This window comes from Chiloscyllium plagiosum, unplaced genomic scaffold (genome assembly GCF_037043375.1).
Source record: "Chiloscyllium plagiosum isolate Xiang-an unplaced genomic scaffold, Cpla_swu_hap1 HiC_scaffold_3, whole genome shotgun sequence".
NCBI classification, from domain to species: Eukaryota; Metazoa; Chordata; class Chondrichthyes; order Orectolobiformes; family Hemiscylliidae; genus Chiloscyllium; species Chiloscyllium plagiosum.
Genome location: NW_028270141.1, coordinates 1171342 through 1193468, shown reverse-complemented (window position 1 = coordinate 1193468; position 22127 = coordinate 1171342). Strand labels below are relative to the sequence as shown.

At 45.0% G+C, this 22127-nt stretch overlaps 1 protein-coding gene across 2 annotated transcripts in view; it reads right to left on the bottom strand.

Annotated features, from left to right (window-relative positions):
- kif3ca (kinesin family member 3Ca) overlaps nt 1-22127 on the bottom strand; it is a 281442-nt gene that overhangs the window by 85073 nt on the left and 174242 nt on the right. For both annotated transcript variants that reach the window (XM_087976905.1, XM_087976909.1), the window contains exons 6-7: nt 19730-19846; nt 18279-18381 (exon numbers count right to left, since the gene is read on the bottom strand). In XM_087976905.1, the coding sequence (XP_087833031.1) occupies nt 18279-18381; nt 19730-19846 (220 nt within the window). The remainder of the gene's footprint in view (nt 1-18278; nt 18382-19729; nt 19847-22127) is intronic.

The following is a 22127-nucleotide window of genomic DNA, read 5'->3' as shown; positions in this document are numbered from 1 at the left end:
AGTACCAATCAACAGGGTCATGGAGTACCAATCAACAGGGTCATGCAGTACCAATCAACGTGGTCATGGAGTACCAATCAACAGGGTCATGGAGTACCAATCAACAGGGTCATGCAGTACCAATCAATGTAGTCATGGAGTACCAATCAACAGGGTCATGGAGTACCAATCAACGTGGTCATGGAGCACCAATCAACATGGTCATGTAGCACCAATCAACATGGTCATGCAGTACCAATCAACATGGTCATGGAGTACCAACCAACATGGTCATGGAGCACCAAACAACATGGTCATGGAGCATCAATCAACGTGGTCATGGAGTACCAATCAACGTGGTCATGGAGTACCAATCAACATGGTCATGCAGTACCAATCAACATGGTCATGGAGCACCAATCAACGTGGTCATGGAGTACCAATCAACATCGTCATGGAGTAGCAATCAACATGGTCATGGAGCACCAATCAACAGGGTCATGCAGTACCAATCAACATGGTCATGCAGTACCAATCAACATGGTCATGCAGTACCAATCAATGTGGTGATGGAGCACCAATCAACGTGGTCATGGAGTACCAATCAACAGGGTCATGGAGTACTAATCAACATGATCATGGAGTACCAATCAACATGGTCATAGAGCACCAATCAACATGGTCATGGAGTACCAATCAACATGGTCATGGAGCACCAATCAACATGGTCATGGAGCACCAATCAACATGGTCATGGAGCACCAATCAACATCGTCATGGAGTACCAATCAACAGGGTCATGGAGTACCAATCAACATCGTCATGGAGTACCAATCAACAGGGTCATGGAGTACCAATCAACAGGGTCATGCACTACCAATCTACGTGGTCATGCAGTACCAATCAACATCGTCATGGAGTACCAATCAACAGGGTCTTGGAGTACTAATCAACATGGTCATGGAGTACCAATCAACATGGTCATGGAGCACCAATCAACATCGTCATGGAGTACCAATCAACAGGGTCATGGAGTACCAATCAACATGGTCATGGAGCACCAATCAACGTGGTCATGGAGCACCAATCAACGTGGTCATGGAGTACCAATCAACATGGTCATGCAGTACCAATCAACATGGTCAGGGAGTACCAATCAACATGGTCATGCAGTACCAATCAACATGGTCATGGAGCACCAATCAACGTGGTCATGGAGTACCAATCAACCGGGTCATGGAGTGCCAATCAACAGGGTCATGCAGTACCAATCAACATGGTCATGCAGTACCAATCAACGTGGTCATGGAGTACCAATCAACAGGGTCATGCAGTACCAATCAACGTGGTTATGGAGCACCAATCAATATGGTCATGGAGCACCAATCAACGTGGTCATGGAGCACCAATCAACAGGGTCATGGAGTACCAATCAACAGGGTCATGGAGTACCAATCAAGGTGGTCATGGAGCACCAATCAACATGGTCATGCAGTACCAATCAACAGGGTCATGGAGTTCTAATCAACATGGTCATGGAGTACCAATCAACATGGTCATGGAGCACGAATCAACATCGTCATGGAGTACCAATCAAAAGGGTCATGGAGTACCAATCAACATGGTCATGCAGTACCAATCAACGTGGTCATGGAGCATCAATCAACGTGGTCATGGAGTACCAATCAACAGGGTCATGGAGTACCAATCAACAGGGTCATGCAGTACCAATCCACATGGTCATGGAGTACCAATCAACAGGGTCATGGAGTACCAATCAACAGGGTCATGCAGTACCAATCAACGTGGTCATGGAGTACCAATCAACAGGGTCATGGAGTACCAATCAACAGGGTCATGGAGTACCAATCAACGTGGTCATGGAGTACCAATCAACATGGTCATGTAGCACCAATCAACATGGTCATGCAGTACCAATCAACATGGTCATGGAGTACCAATCAACATGGTCCTGCAGTACCAATCAACGTGGTCATGGAGCATCAATCAACGTGGTCATGGAGTACCAATCAACAGGTTCATGGAGTACCAATCAACAGGGTCATGCAGTACCAATCAACATGGTCATGGAGCACCAATCAACATGGTCATGGAGTACCAATCAACAGGGTCATGGAGTACTAATCAACATGGTCATGGAGTACCAATCAACATGGTCATGGAGCACCAATCAACATCGTCATGGAGTACCAATCAACAGGGTCATGGAGTACCAATCAACATGGTCATGGAGCACCAATCAACGTGGTCATGGAGCACCAATCAACGTGGTCATGGAGTACCAATCAACATGGTCATGGAGTACCAATCAACGTGGTCATGTAGCACCAATCAACATGGTCATGCAGTACCAATCAACATGGTCATGCAGTACCAATCAACATGGTCATGCAGTACCAATCAACATGGTCATGGAGCACCAATCAACGTGGTCATGGAGTACCAATCAACAGGGTCATGGAGTACCAATCAAGGTGGTCATGGAGCACCAATCAACGTGGTCATGGAGTACCAATCAACGTGGTCATGGAGTACCAATCAACAGGGTCATGCAGTACCAATCAACGTGGTTATGGAGCACCAATCAATATGGTCATGGAGCACCAATCAACGTGGTCATGGAGCACCAATCAACATGGTCATGGAGTACCAATCAACAGGGTCATGGAGTACCAATCAAGGTGGTCATGGAGCACCAATCAACATGGTCATGCAGTACCAATCAACATGGTCATGGAGCACGAATCAACATCGTCATGGAGTACCAATCAAAAGGGTCATGGAGTACCAATCAACATGGTCATGCAGTACCAATCAACGTGGTCATGGAGCATCAATCAACGTGGTCATGGAGTACCAATCAACAGGGTCATGCAGTACCAATCAACGTGGTTATGGAGCACCAATCAATATGGTCATGGAGCACCAATCAACGTGGTCATGGAGCACCAATCAACATGGTCATGGAGTACCAATCAACGTGGTTATGGAGCACCAATCAATATAGTCATGGAGCACCAATCAACGTGGTCATGGAGCACCAATCAACAGGGTCATGGAGTACCAATCAACAGGGTCATGGAGTACCAATCAAGGTGGTCATGGAGCACCAATCAACGTGGTCATGGAGTACCAATCAACCGGGTCATGGAGTGCCAATCAACAGGGTCATGCAGTACCAATCAACATGGTCATGCAGTACCAATCAACGTGGTCATGGAGTACCAATCAACAGGGTCATGCAGTACCAATCAACGTGGTTATGGAGCACCAATCAATATGGTCATGGAGCACCAATCAACGTGGTCATGGAGCACCAATCAACAGGGTCATGGAGTACCAATCAACAGGGTCATGGAGTACCAATCAAGGTGGTCATGGAGCACCAATCAACATGGTCATGCAGTACCAATCAACAGGGTCATGGAGTTCTAATCAACATGGTCATGGAGTACCAATCAACATGGTCATGGAGCACGAATCAACATCGTCATGGAGTACCAATCAAAAGGGTCATGGAGTACCAATCAACATGGTCATGCAGTACCAATCAACGTGGTCATGGAGCATCAATCAACGTGGTCATGGAGTACCAATCAACAGGGTCATGGAGTACCAATCAACAGGGTCATGCAGTACCAATCCACATGGTCATGGAGTACCAATCAACAGGGTCATGGAGTACCAATCAACAGGGTCATGCAGTACCAATCAACGTGGTCATGGAGTACCAATCAACAGGGTCATGGAGTACCAATCAACAGGGTCATGGAGTACCAATCAACGTGGTCATGGAGTACCAATCAACATGGTCATGTAGCACCAATCAACATGGTCATGCAGTACCAATCAACATGGTCATGGAGTACCAATCAACATGGTCCTGCAGTACCAATCAACGTGGTCATGGAGCATCAATCAACGTGGTCATGGAGTACCAATCAACAGGTTCATGGAGTACCAATCAACAGGGTCATGCAGTACCAATCAACATGGTCATGGAGCACCAATCAACATGGTCATGGAGTACCAATCAACAGGGTCATGGAGTACTAATCAACATGGTCATGGAGTACCAATCAACATGGTCATGGAGCACCAATCAACATCGTCATGGAGTACCAATCAACAGGGTCATGGAGTACCAATCAACATGGTCATGGAGCACCAATCAACGTGGTCATGGAGCACCAATCAACGTGGTCATGGAGTACCAATCAACATGGTCATGGAGTACCAATCAACGTGGTCATGTAGCACCAATCAACATGGTCATGCAGTACCAATCAACATGGTCATGCAGTACCAATCAACATGGTCATGCAGTACCAATCAACATGGTCATGGAGCACCAATCAACGTGGTCATGGAGTACCAATCAACAGGGTCATGGAGTACCAATCAAGGTGGTCATGGAGCACCAATCAACGTGGTCATGGAGTACCAATCAACGTGGTCATGGAGTACCAATCAACAGGGTCATGCAGTACCAATCAACGTGGTTATGGAGCACCAATCAATATGGTCATGGAGCACCAATCAACGTGGTCATGGAGCACCAATCAACATGGTCATGGAGTACCAATCAACAGGGTCATGGAGTACCAATCAAGGTGGTCATGGAGCACCAATCAACATGGTCATGCAGTACCAATCAACATGGTCATGGAGCACGAATCAACATCGTCATGGAGTACCAATCAAAAGGGTCATGGAGTACCAATCAACATGGTCATGCAGTACCAATCAACGTGGTCATGGAGCATCAATCAACGTGGTCATGGAGTACCAATCAACAGGGTCATGCAGTACCAATCAACGTGGTTATGGAGCACCAATCAATATGGTCATGGAGCACCAATCAACGTGGTCATGGAGCACCAATCAACATGGTCATGGAGTACCAATCAAAAGGGTCATGGAGTACCAATCAAGGTGGTCATGGAGCACCAATCAACGTGGTCATGGAGTACCAATCAACGTGGTCATGGAGTACCAATCAACAGGGTCATGCACTACCAATCTACGTGGTCATGCAGTACCAATCAACATCGTCATGGAGTACCAATCAACAGGGTCTTGGAGTACTAATCAACATGGTCATGGAGTACCAATCAACATGGTCATGGAGCACCAATCAACATCGTCATGGAGTACCAATCAACAGGGTCATGGAGTACCAATCAACATGGTCATGGAGCACCAATCAACGTGGTCATGGAGCACCAATCAACGTGGTCATGGAGTACCAATCAACATGGTCATGCAGTACCAATCAACATGGTCAGGGAGTACCAATCAACATGGTCATGCAGTACCAATCAACATGGTCATGGAGCACCAATCAACGTGGTCATGGAGTACCAATCAACCGGGTCATGGAGTGCCAATCAACAGGGTCATGCAGTACCAATCAACATGGTCATGCAGTACCAATCAACGTGGTCATGGAGTACCAATCAACAGGGTCATGCAGTACCAATCAACGTGGTTATGGAGCACCAATCAATATGGTCATGGAGCACCAATCAACGTGGTCATGGAGCACCAATCAACAGGGTCATGGAGTACCAATCAACAGGGTCATGGAGTACCAATCAAGGTGGTCATGGAGCACCAATCAACATGGTCATGCAGTACCAATCAACAGGGTCATGGAGTTCTAATCAACATGCTCATGGAGTACCAATCAACATGGTCATGGAGCACGAATCAACATCGTCATGGAGTACCAATCAAAAGGGTCATGGAGTACCAATCAACATGGTCATGCAGTACCAATCAATGTGGTCATGGAGCATCAATCAACGTGGTCATGGAGTACCAATCAACAGGGTCATGGAGTACCAATCAACAGGGTCATGCAGTACCAATCCACATGGTCATGGAGTACCAATCAACAGGGTCATGGAGTACCAATCAACAGGGTCATGGAGTGCCAATCAACAGGGTCATGCAGTACCAATCAACATGGTCATGCAGTACCAATCAACGTGGTCATGGAGTACCAATCAACAGGGTCATGCAGTACCAATCAACGTGGTTATGGAGCACCAATCAATATGGTCATGGAGCACCAATCAACGTGGTCATGGAGCACCAATCAACATGGTCATGCAGTACCAATCAACAGGGTCATGGAGTTCTAATCAACATGGTCATGGAGTACCAATCAACATGGTCATGGAGCACGAATCAACATCGTCATGGAGTACCAATCAAAAGGGTCATGGAGTACCAATCAACATGGTCATGCAGTACCAATCAATGTGGTCATGGAGCATCAATCAACGTGGTCATGCAGTACCAATCAACGTGGTCATGGGGTACCAATCAACAGGGTCATGGAGTACCAATCAACAGGGTCATGGAGTACCAATCAACGTGGTCATGGAGTACCAATCAACATGGTCATGTAGCACCAATCAACATGGTCATGCAGTACCAATCAACATGGTCATGGAGTACCAATCAACATGGTCCTGCAGTACCAATCAACGTGGTCATGGAGCATCAATCAACATGGTCATGGAGTACCAATCAACATGGTCATGTAGCACCAATCAACAGGGTCATGCAGTACCAATCAACATGGTCATGGAGCACCAATCAACATGGTCATGGAGTACCAATCAACATGGTCATGCAGTACCAATCAACATGGTCATGCAGTACCAATCAACATGGTCATGCAGTACCAATCAACATGGTCATGGAGCACCAATCAACGTGGTCATGGAGTACCAATCAACAGGGTCATGGAGTACCAATCAAGGTGGTCATGGAGCACCAATCAACGTGGTCATGGAGTACCAATCAACGTGGTCATGGAGTACCAATCAACAGGGTCATGCAGTACCAATCAACGTGGTTATGGAGCACCAATCAATATGGTCATGGAGCACCAATCAACGTGGTCATGGAGCACCAATCAACATGGTCATGGAGTACCAATCAACAGGGTCATGGAGTACCAATCAAGGTGGTCATGGAGCACCAATCAACATGGTCATGCAGTACCAATCAACATGGTCATGGAGCACGAATCAACATCGTCATGGAGTACCAATCAAAAGGGTCATGGAGTACCAATCAACATGGTCATGCAGTACCAATCAACGTGGTCATGGAGCATCAATCAACGTGGTCATGGAGTACCAATCAACAGGGTCATGCAGTACCAATCAACGTGGTTATGGAGCACCAATCAATATGGTCATGGAGCACCAATCAACGTGGTCATGGAGCACCAATCAACATGGTCATGGAGTACCAATCAAAAGGGTCATGGAGTACCAATCAAGGTGGTCATGGAGCACCAATCAACGTGGTCATGGAGTACCAATCAACGTGGTCATGGAGTACCAATCAACAGGGTCATGCAGTACCAATCAACGTGGTTATGGAGCACCAATCAATATGGTCATGGAGCACCAATCAACGTGGTCATGGAGCACCAATCAACATGGTCATGGAGTACCAATCAACAGGGTCATGGAGTACCAATCAAGGTGGTCATGGAGCACCAATCAACATGGTCATGCAGTACCAATCAACATGGTCATGGAGCACGAATCAACATCGTCATGGAGTACCAATCAAAAGGGTCATGGAGTACCAATCAACAGGGTCATGCAGTACCAATCCACATGGTCATGGAGTACCAATCAACAGGGTCATGGAGTACCAATCAACAGGGTCATGCAGTACCAATCAACAGGGTCATGCAGTACCAATCAACGTGGTCATGGAGTACCAATCAACAGGGTCATGGAGTACCAATCAACAGGGTCACGGAGTACCAATCAACATCGTCATGGAGTACCAATCAACAGGGTCATGGAGTACCAATCAACAGGGTCATGCAGTACCAATCAATGTGGTCATGGAGCACCAATCAACATCGTCATGGAGTACCAATCAACAGGGTCAGGGAGTACTAATCAACATGGTCATGGAGTACCAATCAACATGGTCATGGAGCACCAATCAACGTGGTCATGGAGCACCAATCAACAGGGTCATGGAGTACCAATCAACAGGGTCATGCACTACCAATCTACGTGGTCATGCAGTACCAATCAACATCGTCATGGAGCACCAATCAACGTGGTCATGCAGTACCAATCCACATGGTCATGGAGTACCAATCAACAGGGTCATGGAGTACCAATCAACAGGGTCATGCAGTACCAATCAACGTGGTCATGGAGTACCAATCAACAGGGTCATGGAGTACCAATCAACAGGGTCATGCAGTACCAATCAATGTAGTCATGGAGTACCAATCAACAGGGTCATGGAGTACCAATCAACGTGGTCATGGAGCACCAATCAACATGGTCATGTAGCACCAATCAACATGGTCATGCAGTACCAATCAACATGGTCATGGAGTACCAACCAACATGGTCATGGAGCACCAAACAACATGGTCATGTAGCATCAATCAACGTGGTCATGGAGTACCAATCAACGTGGTCATGGAGTACCAATCAACATGGTCATGCAGTACCAATCAACATGGTCATGGAGCACCAATCAACGTGGTCATGGAGTACCAATCAACATCGTCATGGAGTACCAATCAACATGGTCATGGAGCACCAATCAACAGGGTCATGCAGTACCAATCAACATGGTCATGGAGTACCAATCAATGTGGTGATGGAGCACCAATCAACGTGGTCATGGAGTACCAATCAACAGGGTCATGGAGTACTAATCAACATGATCATGGAGTACCAATCAACATGGTCATAGAGCACCAATCAACATGGTCATGGAGTACCAATCAACATGGTCATGGAGCACCAATCAACATGGTCATGGAGTACCAATCAACATGGTCATGGAGCACCAATCAACATCGTCATGGAGTTCCAATCAACAGGGTCATGGAGTACCAATCAACATCGTCATGGAGTACCAATCAACAGGGTCATGGAGTACCAATCAACAGGGTCATGCACTACCAATCTACGTGGTCATGCAGTACCAATCAACATCGTCATGGAGTACCAATCAACAGGGTCTTGGAGTACTAATCAACATGGTCATGGAGTACCAATCAACAGGGTCATGGAGTACCAATCAACAGGGTCATGGAGTACCAATCAACATGGTCATGGAGCACCAATCAACGTGGTCATGGAGCACCAATCAACGTGGTCATGGAGTACCAATCAACATGGTCATGCAGTACCAATCAACATGGTCAGGGAGTACCAATCAACATGGTCATGCAGTACCAATCAACATGGTCATGGAGCACCAATCAACGTGGTCATGGAGTACCAATCAACCGGGTCATGGAGTGCCAATCAACAGGGTCATGCAGTACCAATCAACATGGTCATGCAGTACCAATCAACGTGGTCATGGAGTACCAATCAACAGGGTCATGCAGTACCAATCAACGTGGTTATGGAGCACCAATCAATATGGTCATGGAGCACCAATCAACGTGGTCATGGAGCACCAATCAACAGGGTCATGGAGTACCAATCAACAGGGTCATGGAGTACCAATCAAGGTGGTCATGGAGCACCAATCAACATGGTCATGCAGTACCAATCAACAGGGTCATGGAGTTCTAATCAACATGGTCATGGAGTACCAATCAACATGGTCATGGAGCACGAATCAACATCGTCATGGAGTACCAATCAAAAGGGTCATGGAGTACCAATCAACATGGTCATGCAGTACCAATCAATGTGGTCATGGAGCATCAATCAACGTGGTCATGGAGTACCAATCAACAGGGTCATGGAGTACCAATCAACAGGATCATGCAGTACCAATCCACATGGTCATGGAGTACCAATCAACAGGGTCATGGAGTACCAATCAACAGGGTCATGGAGTGCCAATCAACAGGGTCATGCAGTACCAATCAACATGGTCATGCAGTACCAATCAACGTGGTCATGGAGTACCAATCAACAGGGTCATGCAGTACCAATCAACGTGGTTATGGAGCACCAATCAATATGGTCATGGAGCACCAATCAACGTGGTCATGGAGCACCAATCAACAGGGTCATGGAGTACCAATCAACAGGGTCATGGAGTACCAATCAAGGTGGTCATGGAGCACCAATCAACATGGTCATGCAGTACCAATCAACAGGGTCATGGAGTTCTAATCAACATGGTCATGGAGTACCAATCAACATGGTCATGGAGCACGAATCAACATCGTCATGGAGTACCAATCAAAAGGGTCATGGAGTACCAATCAACATGGTCATGCAGTACCAATCAATGTGGTCATGGAGCATCAATCAACGTGGTCATGGAGTACCAATCAACAGGGTCATGGAGTACCAATCAACAGGGTCATGCAGTACCAATCCACATGGTCATGGAGTACCAATCAACAGGGTCATGGAGTACCAATCAACAGGGTCATGGAGTGCCAATCAACAGGGTCATGCAGTACCAATCAACATGGTCATGCAGTACCAATCAACGTGGTCATGGAGTACCAATCAACAGGGTCATGCAGTACCAATCAACGTGGTTATGGAGCACCAATCAATATGGTCATGGAGCACCAATCAACGTGGTCATGGAGCACCAATCAACATGGTCATGCAGTACCAATCAACAGGGTCATGGAGTTCTAATCAACATGGTCATGGAGTACCAATCAACATGGTCATGGAGCACGAATCAACATCGTCATGGAGTACCAATCAAAAGGGTCATGGAGTACCAATCAACATGGTCATGCAGTACCAATCAATGTGGTCATGGAGCATCAATCAACGTGGTCATGCAGTACCAATCAACGTGGTCATGGGGTACCAATCAACAGGGTCATGGAGTACCAATCAACAGGGTCATGGAGTACCAATCAACGTGGTCATGGAGTACCAATCAACATGGTCATGTAGCACCAATCAACATGGTCATGCAGTACCAATCAACATGGTCATGGAGTACCAATCAACATGGTCCTGCAGTACCAATCAACGTGGTCATGGAGCATCAATCAACATGGTCATGGAGTACCAATCAACATGGTCATGTAGCACCAATCAACAGGGTCATGCAGTACCAATCAACATGGTCATGGAGCACCAATCAACATGGTCATGGAGTACCAATCAACATGGTCATGCAGTACCAATCAACATGGTCATGCAGTACCAATCAACATGGTCATGCAGTACCAATCAACATGGTCATGGAGCACCAATCAACGTGGTCATGGAGTACCAATCAACAGGGTCATGGAGTACCAATCAAGGTGGTCATGGAGCACCAATCAACGTGGTCATGGAGTACCAATCAACGTGGTCATGGAGTACCAATCAACAGGGTCATGCAGTACCAATCAACGTGGTTATGGAGCACCAATCAATATGGTCATGGAGCACCAATCAACGTGGTCATGGAGCACCAATCAACATGGTCATGGAGTACCAATCAACAGGGTCATGGAGTACCAATCAAGGTGGTCATGGAGCACCAATCAACATGGTCATGCAGTACCAATCAACATGGTCATGGAGCACGAATCAACATCGTCATGGAGTACCAATCAAAAGGGTCATGGAGTACCAATCAACATGGTCATGCAGTACCAATCAACGTGGTCATGGAGCATCAATCAACGTGGTCATGGAGTACCAATCAACAGGGTCATGCAGTACCAATCAACGTGGTTATGGAGCACCAATCAATATGGTCATGGAGCACCAATCAACGTGGTCATGGAGCACCAATCAACATGGTCATGGAGTACCAATCAAAAGGGTCATGGAGTACCAATCAAGGTGGTCATGGAGCACCAATCAACGTGGTCATGGAGTACCAATCAACGTGGTCATGGAGTACCAATCAACAGGGTCATGCAGTACCAATCAACGTGGTTATGGAGCACCAATCAATATGGTCATGGAGCACCAATCAACGTGGTCATGGAGCACCAATCAACATGGTCATGGAGTACCAATCAACAGGGTCATGGAGTACCAATCAAGGTGGTCATGGAGCACCAATCAACATGGTCATGCAGTACCAATCAACATGGTCATGGAGCACGAATCAACATCGTCATGGAGTACCAATCAAAAGGGTCATGGAGTACCAATCAACAGGGTCATGCAGTACCAATCCACATGGTCATGGAGTACCAATCAACAGGGTCATGGAGTACCAATCAACAGGGTCATGCAGTACCAATCAACAGGGTCATGCAGTACCAATCAACGTGGTCATGGAGTACCAATCAACAGGGTCATGGAGTACCAATCAACAGGGTCACGGAGTACCAATCAACATCGTCATGGAGTACCAATCAACAGGGTCATGGAGTACCAATCAACAGGGTCATGCAGTACCAATCAATGTGGTCATGGAGCACCAATCAACATCGTCATGGAGTACCAATCAACAGGGTCAGGGAGTACTAATCAACATGGTCATGGAGTACCAATCAACATGGTCATGGAGCACCAATCAACGTGGTCATGGAGCACCAATCAACAGGGTCATGGAGTACCAATCAACAGGGTCATGCACTACCAATCTACGTGGTCATGCAGTACCAATCAACATCGTCATGGAGCACCAATCAACGTGGTCATGCAGTACCAATCCACATGGTCATGGAGTACCAATCAACAGGGTCATGGAGTACCAATCAACAGGGTCATGCAGTACCAATCAACGTGGTCATGGAGTACCAATCAACAGGGTCATGGAGTACCAATCAACAGGGTCATGCAGTACCAATCAATGTAGTCATGGAGTACCAATCAACAGGGTCATGGAGTACCAATCAACGTGGTCATGGAGCACCAATCAACATGGTCATGTAGCACCAATCAACATGGTCATGCAGTACCAATCAACATGGTCATGGAGTACCAACCAACATGGTCATGGAGCACCAAACAACATGGTCATGTAGCATCAATCAACGTGGTCATGGAGTACCAATCAACGTGGTCATGGAGTACCAATCAACATGGTCATGCAGTACCAATCAACATGGTCATGGAGCACCAATCAACGTGGTCATGGAGTACCAATCAACATCGTCATGGAGTACCAATCAACATGGTCATGGAGCACCAATCAACAGGGTCATGCAGTACCAATCAACATGGTCATGGAGTACCAATCAATGTGGTGATGGAGCACCAATCAACGTGGTCATGGAGTACCAATCAACAGGGTCATGGAGTACTAATCAACATGATCATGGAGTACCAATCAACATGGTCATAGAGCACCAATCAACATGGTCATGGAGTACCAATCAACATGGTCATGGAGCACCAATCAACATGGTCATGGAGTACCAATCAACATGGTCATGGAGCACCAATCAACATCGTCATGGAGTTCCAATCAACAGGGTCATGGAGTACCAATCAACATCGTCATGGAGTACCAATCAACAGGGTCATGGAGTACCAATCAACAGGGTCATGCACTACCAATCTACGTGGTCATGCAGTACCAATCAACATCGTCATGGAGTACCAATCAACAGGGTCTTGGAGTACTAATCAACATGGTCATGGAGTACCAATCAACAGGGTCATGGAGTACCAATCAACAGGGTCATGGAGTACCAATCAACATGGTCATGGAGCACCAATCAACGTGGTCATGGAGCACCAATCAACGTGGTCATGGAGTACCAATCAACATGGTCATGCAGTACCAATCAACATGGTCAGGGAGTACCAATCAACATGGTCATGCAGTACCAATCAACATGGTCATGGAGCACCAATCAACGTGGTCATGGAGTACCAATCAACCGGGTCATGGAGTGCCAATCAACAGGGTCATGCAGTACCAATCAACATGGTCATGCAGTACCAATCAACGTGGTCATGGAGTACCAATCAACAGGGTCATGCAGTACCAATCAACGTGGTTATGGAGCACCAATCAATATGGTCATGGAGCACCAATCAACGTGGTCATGGAGCACCAATCAACAGGGTCATGGAGTACCAATCAACAGGGTCATGGAGTACCAATCAAGGTGGTCATGGAGCACCAATCAACATGGTCATGCAGTACCAATCAACAGGGTCATGGAGTTCTAATCAACATGGTCATGGAGTACCAATCAACATGGTCATGGAGCACGAATCAACATCGTCATGGAGTACCAATCAAAAGGGTCATGGAGTACCAATCAACATGGTCATGCAGTACCAATCAATGTGGTCATGGAGCATCAATCAACGTGGTCATGGAGTACCAATCAACAGGGTCATGGAGTACCAATCAACAGGATCATGCAGTACCAATCCACATGGTCATGGAGTACCAATCAACAGGGTCATGGAGTACCAATCAACAGGGTCATGGAGTGCCAATCAACAGGGTCATGCAGTACCAATCAACATGGTCATGCAGTACCAATCAACGTGGTCATGGAGTACCAATCAACAGGGTCATGCAGTACCAATCAACGTGGTTATGGAGCACCAATCAATATGGTCATGGAGCACCAATCAACGTGGTCATGGAGCACCAATCAACAGGGTCATGGAGTACCAATCAACAGGGTCATGGAGTACCAATCAAGGTGGTCATGGAGCACCAATCAACATGGTCATGCAGTACCAATCAACAGGGTCATGGAGTTCTAATCAACATGGTCATGGAGTACCAATCAACATGGTCATGGAGCACGAATCAACATCGTCATGGAGTACCAATCAAAAGGGTCATGGAGTACCAATCAACATGGTCATGCAGTACCAATCAATGTGGTCATGGAGCATCAATCAACGTGGTCATGCAGTACCAATCAACGTGGTCATGGGGTACCAATCAACAGGGTCATGGAGTACCAATCAACAGGGTCATGGAGTACCAATCAACGTGGTCATGGAGTACCAATCAACATGGTCATGTAGCACCAATCAACATGGTCATGCAGTACCAATCAACATGGTCATGGAGTACCAATCAACATGGTCCTGCAGTACCAATCAACGTGGTCATGGAGCATCAATCAACATGGTCATGGAGTACCAATCAACATGGTCATGTCGCACCAATCAACAGGGTCATGCAGTACCAATCAACATGGTCATGGAGCACCAATCAACATGGTCATGGAGTACCAATCAACATGGTCATGCAGTACCAATCAACGTGGTCATGCAGTACCAATCAACGTGGTCATGGAGTACCAATCAACAGGGTCATGGAGTACCAATCAACAGGGTCATGTAGTACCAATCAACGTGGTCATGGAGCACCAATCAACAGGGTCATGGAGTACCAATCAACAGGGTCATGCAGTACCAATCAACGTGGTCATGGAGTACCAATCAACAGGGTCATGGAGTACCAATCAACATCGTCATGGAGTACCAATCAACAGGGTCATGGAGTACCTATCAACAGGGTCATGGAGTACCAATCAACATGGTCATGCAGTACCAATCAACGTGGTCATGGAGTACCAATCAACATCGTCATGGAGTACCAATCAACAGGGTCATGGAGTACCAATCAACAGGGTCATGGAGTACCAATGAACGTGGTCATGGAGCACCAATCAACATCGTCATGGAGTACCAATCAACATGTTCATGCAGTACCAATCAATTTGGTCATGGAGTACCAATCAACATCGTCATGGAGTACCAATCAACATGGTCATGGAGTACCAATCAACAGGGTCATGGAGTACCAATCAACGTGGTCATGGAGTACCAATCAACGTGGTCATGGAGCATCAATCAACGTGGTCATGGAGTACCAATCAACATCGTCATGGAGTACCAATCAACGTGGTCATGGAGCACCAATCAACAGGGTCATGGAGCATCAATCAACGTGGTCATGGAGCATCAATCAACGTGGTCATGGAGTACCAATCAACATGGTCATGGAGCACCAATCAACAGGGTCATGGAGCACCAATCAACAGGGTCATGGAGCACCAATCAACGTGGTCATGGAGCACCAATCAACAGGGTCATGGAGTACCAATCAACAGGGTCATGGAGCACCAATCAACAGGATCATGGAGCACCAATCAACAGGATCATGGAGCACCAATCGACAGGGTCATGGAGCACCAATCAACAGGGTCATGGAGTACCAATCAACGTGGTCATGGAGTACCAATCACCTCCTGACATTGGAAACAGAACCCAGTCCAGCTGTAGTGAACAACAATGGATTCTCTTATTACTTCGATGGATGAAGGTGGCAAGATTTTCTCCCCCTAGCTCGGTTGCGTCTCAAATCTTGATTTGCCGATCTGACAACAACTATTACACATGGAGTCACTATTGAAGGGAGGGTGCAGCTGTTAGCTTTGGAACATGCTGTCCTGTTGGAACCAGACCCTGTTCTCCTGCTTCACGACTGAGACTTCTCCATTAGGATCAGACCGGTATTGCTTTTACATCTGTAGTGGGTCCTACAGATAGATTCTGAGGTTGGCTTTTAAAATGTCCTCGTATCTAAGTATGGTGTGGGTTCCCATACTTAGCTGACTGTGAAATTCTACCTTTGGGCAAGTGGGAAGTTTCCATATGACTCATTTGGGGAACACATCAGCAGTCAGGGACATTCAGCCTCAGACCTTCAGCTGACCATCCTCCAAGGTGGACTTTGGGACAGGCAACAATGCAAAGTGGCCAAGCAGAGGCTGATAGCCAAGTCAGTACCCATGGGGATGGCCTCAACCGGGACCTTGGGTTCATGTCACACTTCCAGTGATCCCACTGCAACACACACACCAACAGGCTCATACACTCAAGCAGACCCTCTCTCATACACAAGCTCTCTCTCATATGCTCACACAAACACACACCCCACGCTCACATCCACACACACATCCTGTCACAGACTTATACGCGTTTACGCTCACACACATACTCTCTCACAGACACACACACATATATAAGTTTGTGGGGTAAATTTGTACTTGCAGAATAACATTTTAGTTTGTTTAAAAACTGCATGAATCCATGTATGATTCTGTAAATCCCTTTTTTAGAAGTAGAATCAGTCTGAACATTGGGGCACAGACAGACAGACTTTAATCACACATCTTCAATGCACTATTTGAGCTGACATGGCACCTGTTATTAAAGTTCATTTGAGAATGTAACTTTAAAAAATGTTCTGGGATTTATATCCGAAAGAACTGAAACCAACATGGTCATTCTAAAAGATGAGAGACTTAACAAACAAACCATGTTTTTTTTCAATATATCATTTCAGTTGCATTACTGTAATCTTTTGCTATAAATTCTGTGTCTTACAATCTTACACTCCACAAGCACCTAATGAAGGAGCAGCGCTCCGAAATCTAGTGCTTCCAAATAAACCTGTTGGACTATAACCTGGCGTTGTGTGATTTTTTAACTCAATATGACCCACGTGACTGACCCACCAAAGCGCAGCTCCAATGAGCACGCTCTAAACCTGGGTATGCAGGAACTTCCTTATGAGGGATTTTCCTCTGCCATTGCTTTCACAGATATTAAGCAGTGAAGGTGTGAAGCCATTAGGTTGTCTATGTCTTCTAGCCTACAAGAGGTGATGGGATCTTGGTAGACTTTCTTCTTTGTTTTGAGACAAACATCATGCTCCCTCTAAAGCCCATGGGTACCTCCTGCGTCTTCAGACTGATTCTGCCATGTGATGGGCAATTTCATCATCCAAGGTAGTGTTGCTGCAGAGAATACTCCCAAACCAGTGAACACTAGCACAAGTCTATCCAGCCTGAGGGATTTAGGCAGGAAGTTTGAAATGTTTTACTCATCACTCACAACAATAAATAACACAGGAAGATTAACAGGGTAATAGGTGGTCAACAATACCAGGTAACCTTCCTCTAAGCATACTCCATTATGAAAGTGCCAGGATACGATAGATACAATATTTGCTGAACCAATTTGCAGTAAAGCTGCTCTTAAAGGATAGAACATGTTTGGAATTGTTCCTTTTATCACATGTTTAAGACACTACTTAATGCCCTATTTCTAGTGCTCCTTAGTTGGTTTGATCAGTACAATAATCCTTTGGAAAAGCTTATATTTTGAAAGCCCATGTGTAATATTCATATTTGTAATATATTAAAACTCTATTTTTATCTAATGGCAACTGAATCCTCTTAACATACATTGTGAAATAGATTTTCTTCATTAACCAACTGTTTTGCAAGTCTTGTTTATCAGTTCCTGAAAAGGTATAGGAAAGACTGTTTCTGAGTCACTTTAATGGTACCAGCAGTTCTGTTAATCTGATTTATGACTTACCCGGTATCTGGGATGAATACCCATTGCCATAGCAACTCTAGCATACTGACTGATTGGTCGCTTGTAACCAACAGCAGATGTAGACCTTTTCTTCATTTGGTGACTGATAAAAAGAACATAGAAATCGTATGACAGTAGAGTAAGAAAGGCAAATGACAGTTCTTAAAAAAAACTGATCTGAAATCCTGGGTTCTATGCATTTTATGAAGAAGGTTCAATATAAGACTTTCACAATACAGTTGACACTGTAACAATAACCATCAGATGTGAACTGATGGTATCTTTGAAATCTGGAGAGTGAGCTTAAGTGAAGTTGCATAATAGAACATAGAAAAGTACAGCACAGAACAGGGCCTTAGGCCCACGATGTTGTGCCGAGGTTTAATCCTGATGTAAAATATAGTAACTTAATCTCTGCACCCCTCAACTCACTGCTATCCATGTGCATGTCCAGCAGTCGCTTAAATGTCCCCAATGACTCTGCTTCCACCACCACAGCTGGCAACGCATTCCATGCATTCACAACTCTCTGTGTAAAGAACCTACCTCTGACGTCTCCTTTATACCTTCCTCCTAATATCTTCAAACTATGACTTCTCATAGCAGTCAATCCTGCCCTGGGGAAAAGTCTCTGGCTATTGACTCGATCTATTCCTCTCATTATCTTGTATACCTCGATCAGGTCTCCTCTCTTCCTCCTCTCCAGAGAGAAAAGTCTGAACTTATTCAACCTTTCTTCATAAGGCAAGCCCTCCAGTCCAGGCAGCATCCTGGTAAACTTTCTTTGCACCCTCTCCAAAGCCTCTGTATCTTTCCTATAGTAGGGCGACCAGAATTGGACACAATATTCCAAGTGTGGTCTCACCAGAGACTTGTAGAGCTGCAGCAAAACCTCGCGGCTCTTAAACTCGATCCCCCCATTAACGAAAGCCAAAACACCATATGCTTTCTTAACAACCCTATCCACTTGGGTGGCAACTTTGAGGGATCTATGTACTTGCACACCCAGATCCCTCAGTTCCACCACACTGCCAAGAATCCTGTCTTTAATCCTATATTCAGCATTCGAGTTCGACTTTCCAAAATGCATCCCTTCACATTTATCCAGGTTGAACTCCATCTGTCATTTCTCAACCCAGCGCTGCATCCTGTCTATGTCACGCTGCAGCCTGCAGTAGCCCTCTATACTATTGACGACACCTCCACCTTTCTCTCAACTACAAATTTACTAACCCGCCCCTCAACCTCCTCATCCAAGTCATTTATAAGAGTTAGCTCCAAGGTCTTAAAATTGGAGTTACACTTCAGGTTAATAACAACATTTACTCTATTGAAGGTTGTGTTTTCTCCTCTTTCTTTTTTTCAAAGTCCCTTGTTTAGAATTTTATCTTTAAACAGAAAAAGGACGTATTCTGAGGCCACATCATTTCTACGAAGCTAATCCCACTTACCTTTCAGCAGGCACTAGGGGTAGGAATTTCCACTGATCCTCATCACAGTCAAAACACAGCCGATTCATTATCTTGTTTTTCTCTTCAGGTGGAATAAAATTCTCAATAATCAGGTACCTGAACAAAACAAAGGAATAGTATGAGCTGAAGAATGCTCTGAACATTTTCCCCTTAGGTCATACTGCATCAAACTTTGGGATAATTGTCATTGCATTTATTGTAAAATATAATAGATGTGGATGGAAAGGGACTGAAAATGGAGTCAAAGTATTTTGGCAAATACATCAGCAAAACTTGCATCATGTGTCAAAAATAAATGTGGGGAAAACAAACATAAATTACAAATAGGACCCTCAAAATCTGACCTCGGTGTGAATATTATGGATAGAGAGCTGGTTAAAATACTTCAACAGGTTAATAATATCAGATGACTGAAGCAACAAAGAAGTAAAACAGAGAATAATAATTGTGAAAGAAATGAATGGGAGTGTGTCTGTGCATTTGTAACATTAAGCTGGTGATAAGAAGTTGAATGCATTAGTGTTAAATGTGCTCAACAACATGATACAGATGTGAAAACTAGACCTTCAATCCTGAAGTAAGAAGCCTCGTGGCATTTGAATTATGATGCTACAGACACAGATTGAAAATTAGTTGGAACAAGAATGAGAAGATCCTTGAGCTAGAAGAAAAGAAAGAAATATGACACAGTGTGGGGCACATCATTTAGGAGTCACGAGAAAAGCTGCTGTAGTTAATATCTAAGAGAGGTGGAGAAAATAAGGTAAGACAAAGGAGACAAAAATACAATGGCTAGATCACAAAGTGAATACCAACCACACTGTCCATGTAATATTTCATCTTGTCCTTTCAGACAGGTTCTAATGTTTTCCTGTTGTTTCTAAAGTATACCAATTATTTTTGCCCCAATACTACTTGAGGCATGTCTAAACAATGTTTTGGGCGGAAAGAAATGAGAAGGCCTTTGGACTTTAAACCCTCAAACCTGCTGCTGGGACATCTTAAAATCCAACCAAGAGTCGCTTTCCATAGAACATACATATTTGTGGCACTCATCCACACAAGCCCATTGCTTTCTTACCACTGACCTAAAAGTATTTCACTGCTTGTTGTTCATTATTATTAGTATATTATTGTTGTTCATTATTTATGTCACACTACGCCCTTGGTCTTTCCTTAATCTGTAACATTTTCCAGCTTTGAAACTCCCTTCACCAGTCTCAGAACTCTCCTTTCCAATTCTGGTCTCTTGTGGAAATCCCTTATGCCCTACCAATCCAACTTTGCCTATAAATGCCTGGGTTCAATGCTCTGAAATTCTCCACTCCAAAACCCCCTACTCTCCACCCCTTCTTTAAGTTTCTCTTTTAAACCTCTTCACCAAGTTCTTTATCCATTCCTCTTATCATCTTTTTCTTCAGCAGGGTATTCACTTGTTGTATGACACTTTTCTGAAATGTGTTTGGATGATATTCAAAGTTGCAGGTGGTATATGAGGGTAAACAGCTGGTTTTCTTTTAAAGACTAAAATTTATCAACTGCTATGACATCAGACTGCTGAGGTCCTGGGTGTCAAGACAGAACTCCAACCATTTCAAGGAGAGGTTGATTAAAATTGTTTCGGTTGTGAAATTTGATAAGACTCAACAATAGGTATGACAGCTGTGATCTGTTATTAACCCAAACGTATTGCTTCAGATACAAGATTTGTATGACCTGTCCAAAAAAATAATGTCTCGCTGCAGTCAGTACTATATCATTGCTGAGTTGCTACATGCCTGCAGAATTGTGAAAATCTGCACTTCTTAAATCTATCTTGCAGCTTAAAACCAGCTTGTACCTTTTAAAGAGGTAAAAACAATGACTGCAGATGCTGGAAACCAGATTCTGGATCAGTGGTGCTGGAAGAGCACAGCAATTCAGGCAGCATCCGAGGACAGGCAAAATCGACGTTTCGGGCAAAAGCCCTTCATCAGGAATAAAGCGGGGTATGTATCCAGCTGGAGGTTCCACTTCTGGTGGATGGGGAAGAGAGCAAGAACATTACTCAGTAATGGTGCTCCATGGTCCTCTGCAGCAGCAATGGAAGCACTGGTACAAGTACAGGAATGAAAGAGACATACAAAGGCAGGCAGGGGGCCTTCCAGGCAAAAACTACAAAACCATCTGGACCAGAAAGCTGCCTCAGGCAATTCCAACTCTCTCACTTCAAGGATCTGGATTCATGAGCTGCTAAAGATTCAATGACCTCACACAAATGAGATCAATGGCAGTGACTACATCTTCAAAATCTATATACCACCCAATGCACAACCAGTGTCACAGTGAATGTACCATGCTCAGAAACTCACCACCAATAATTCATCAATTACAACTG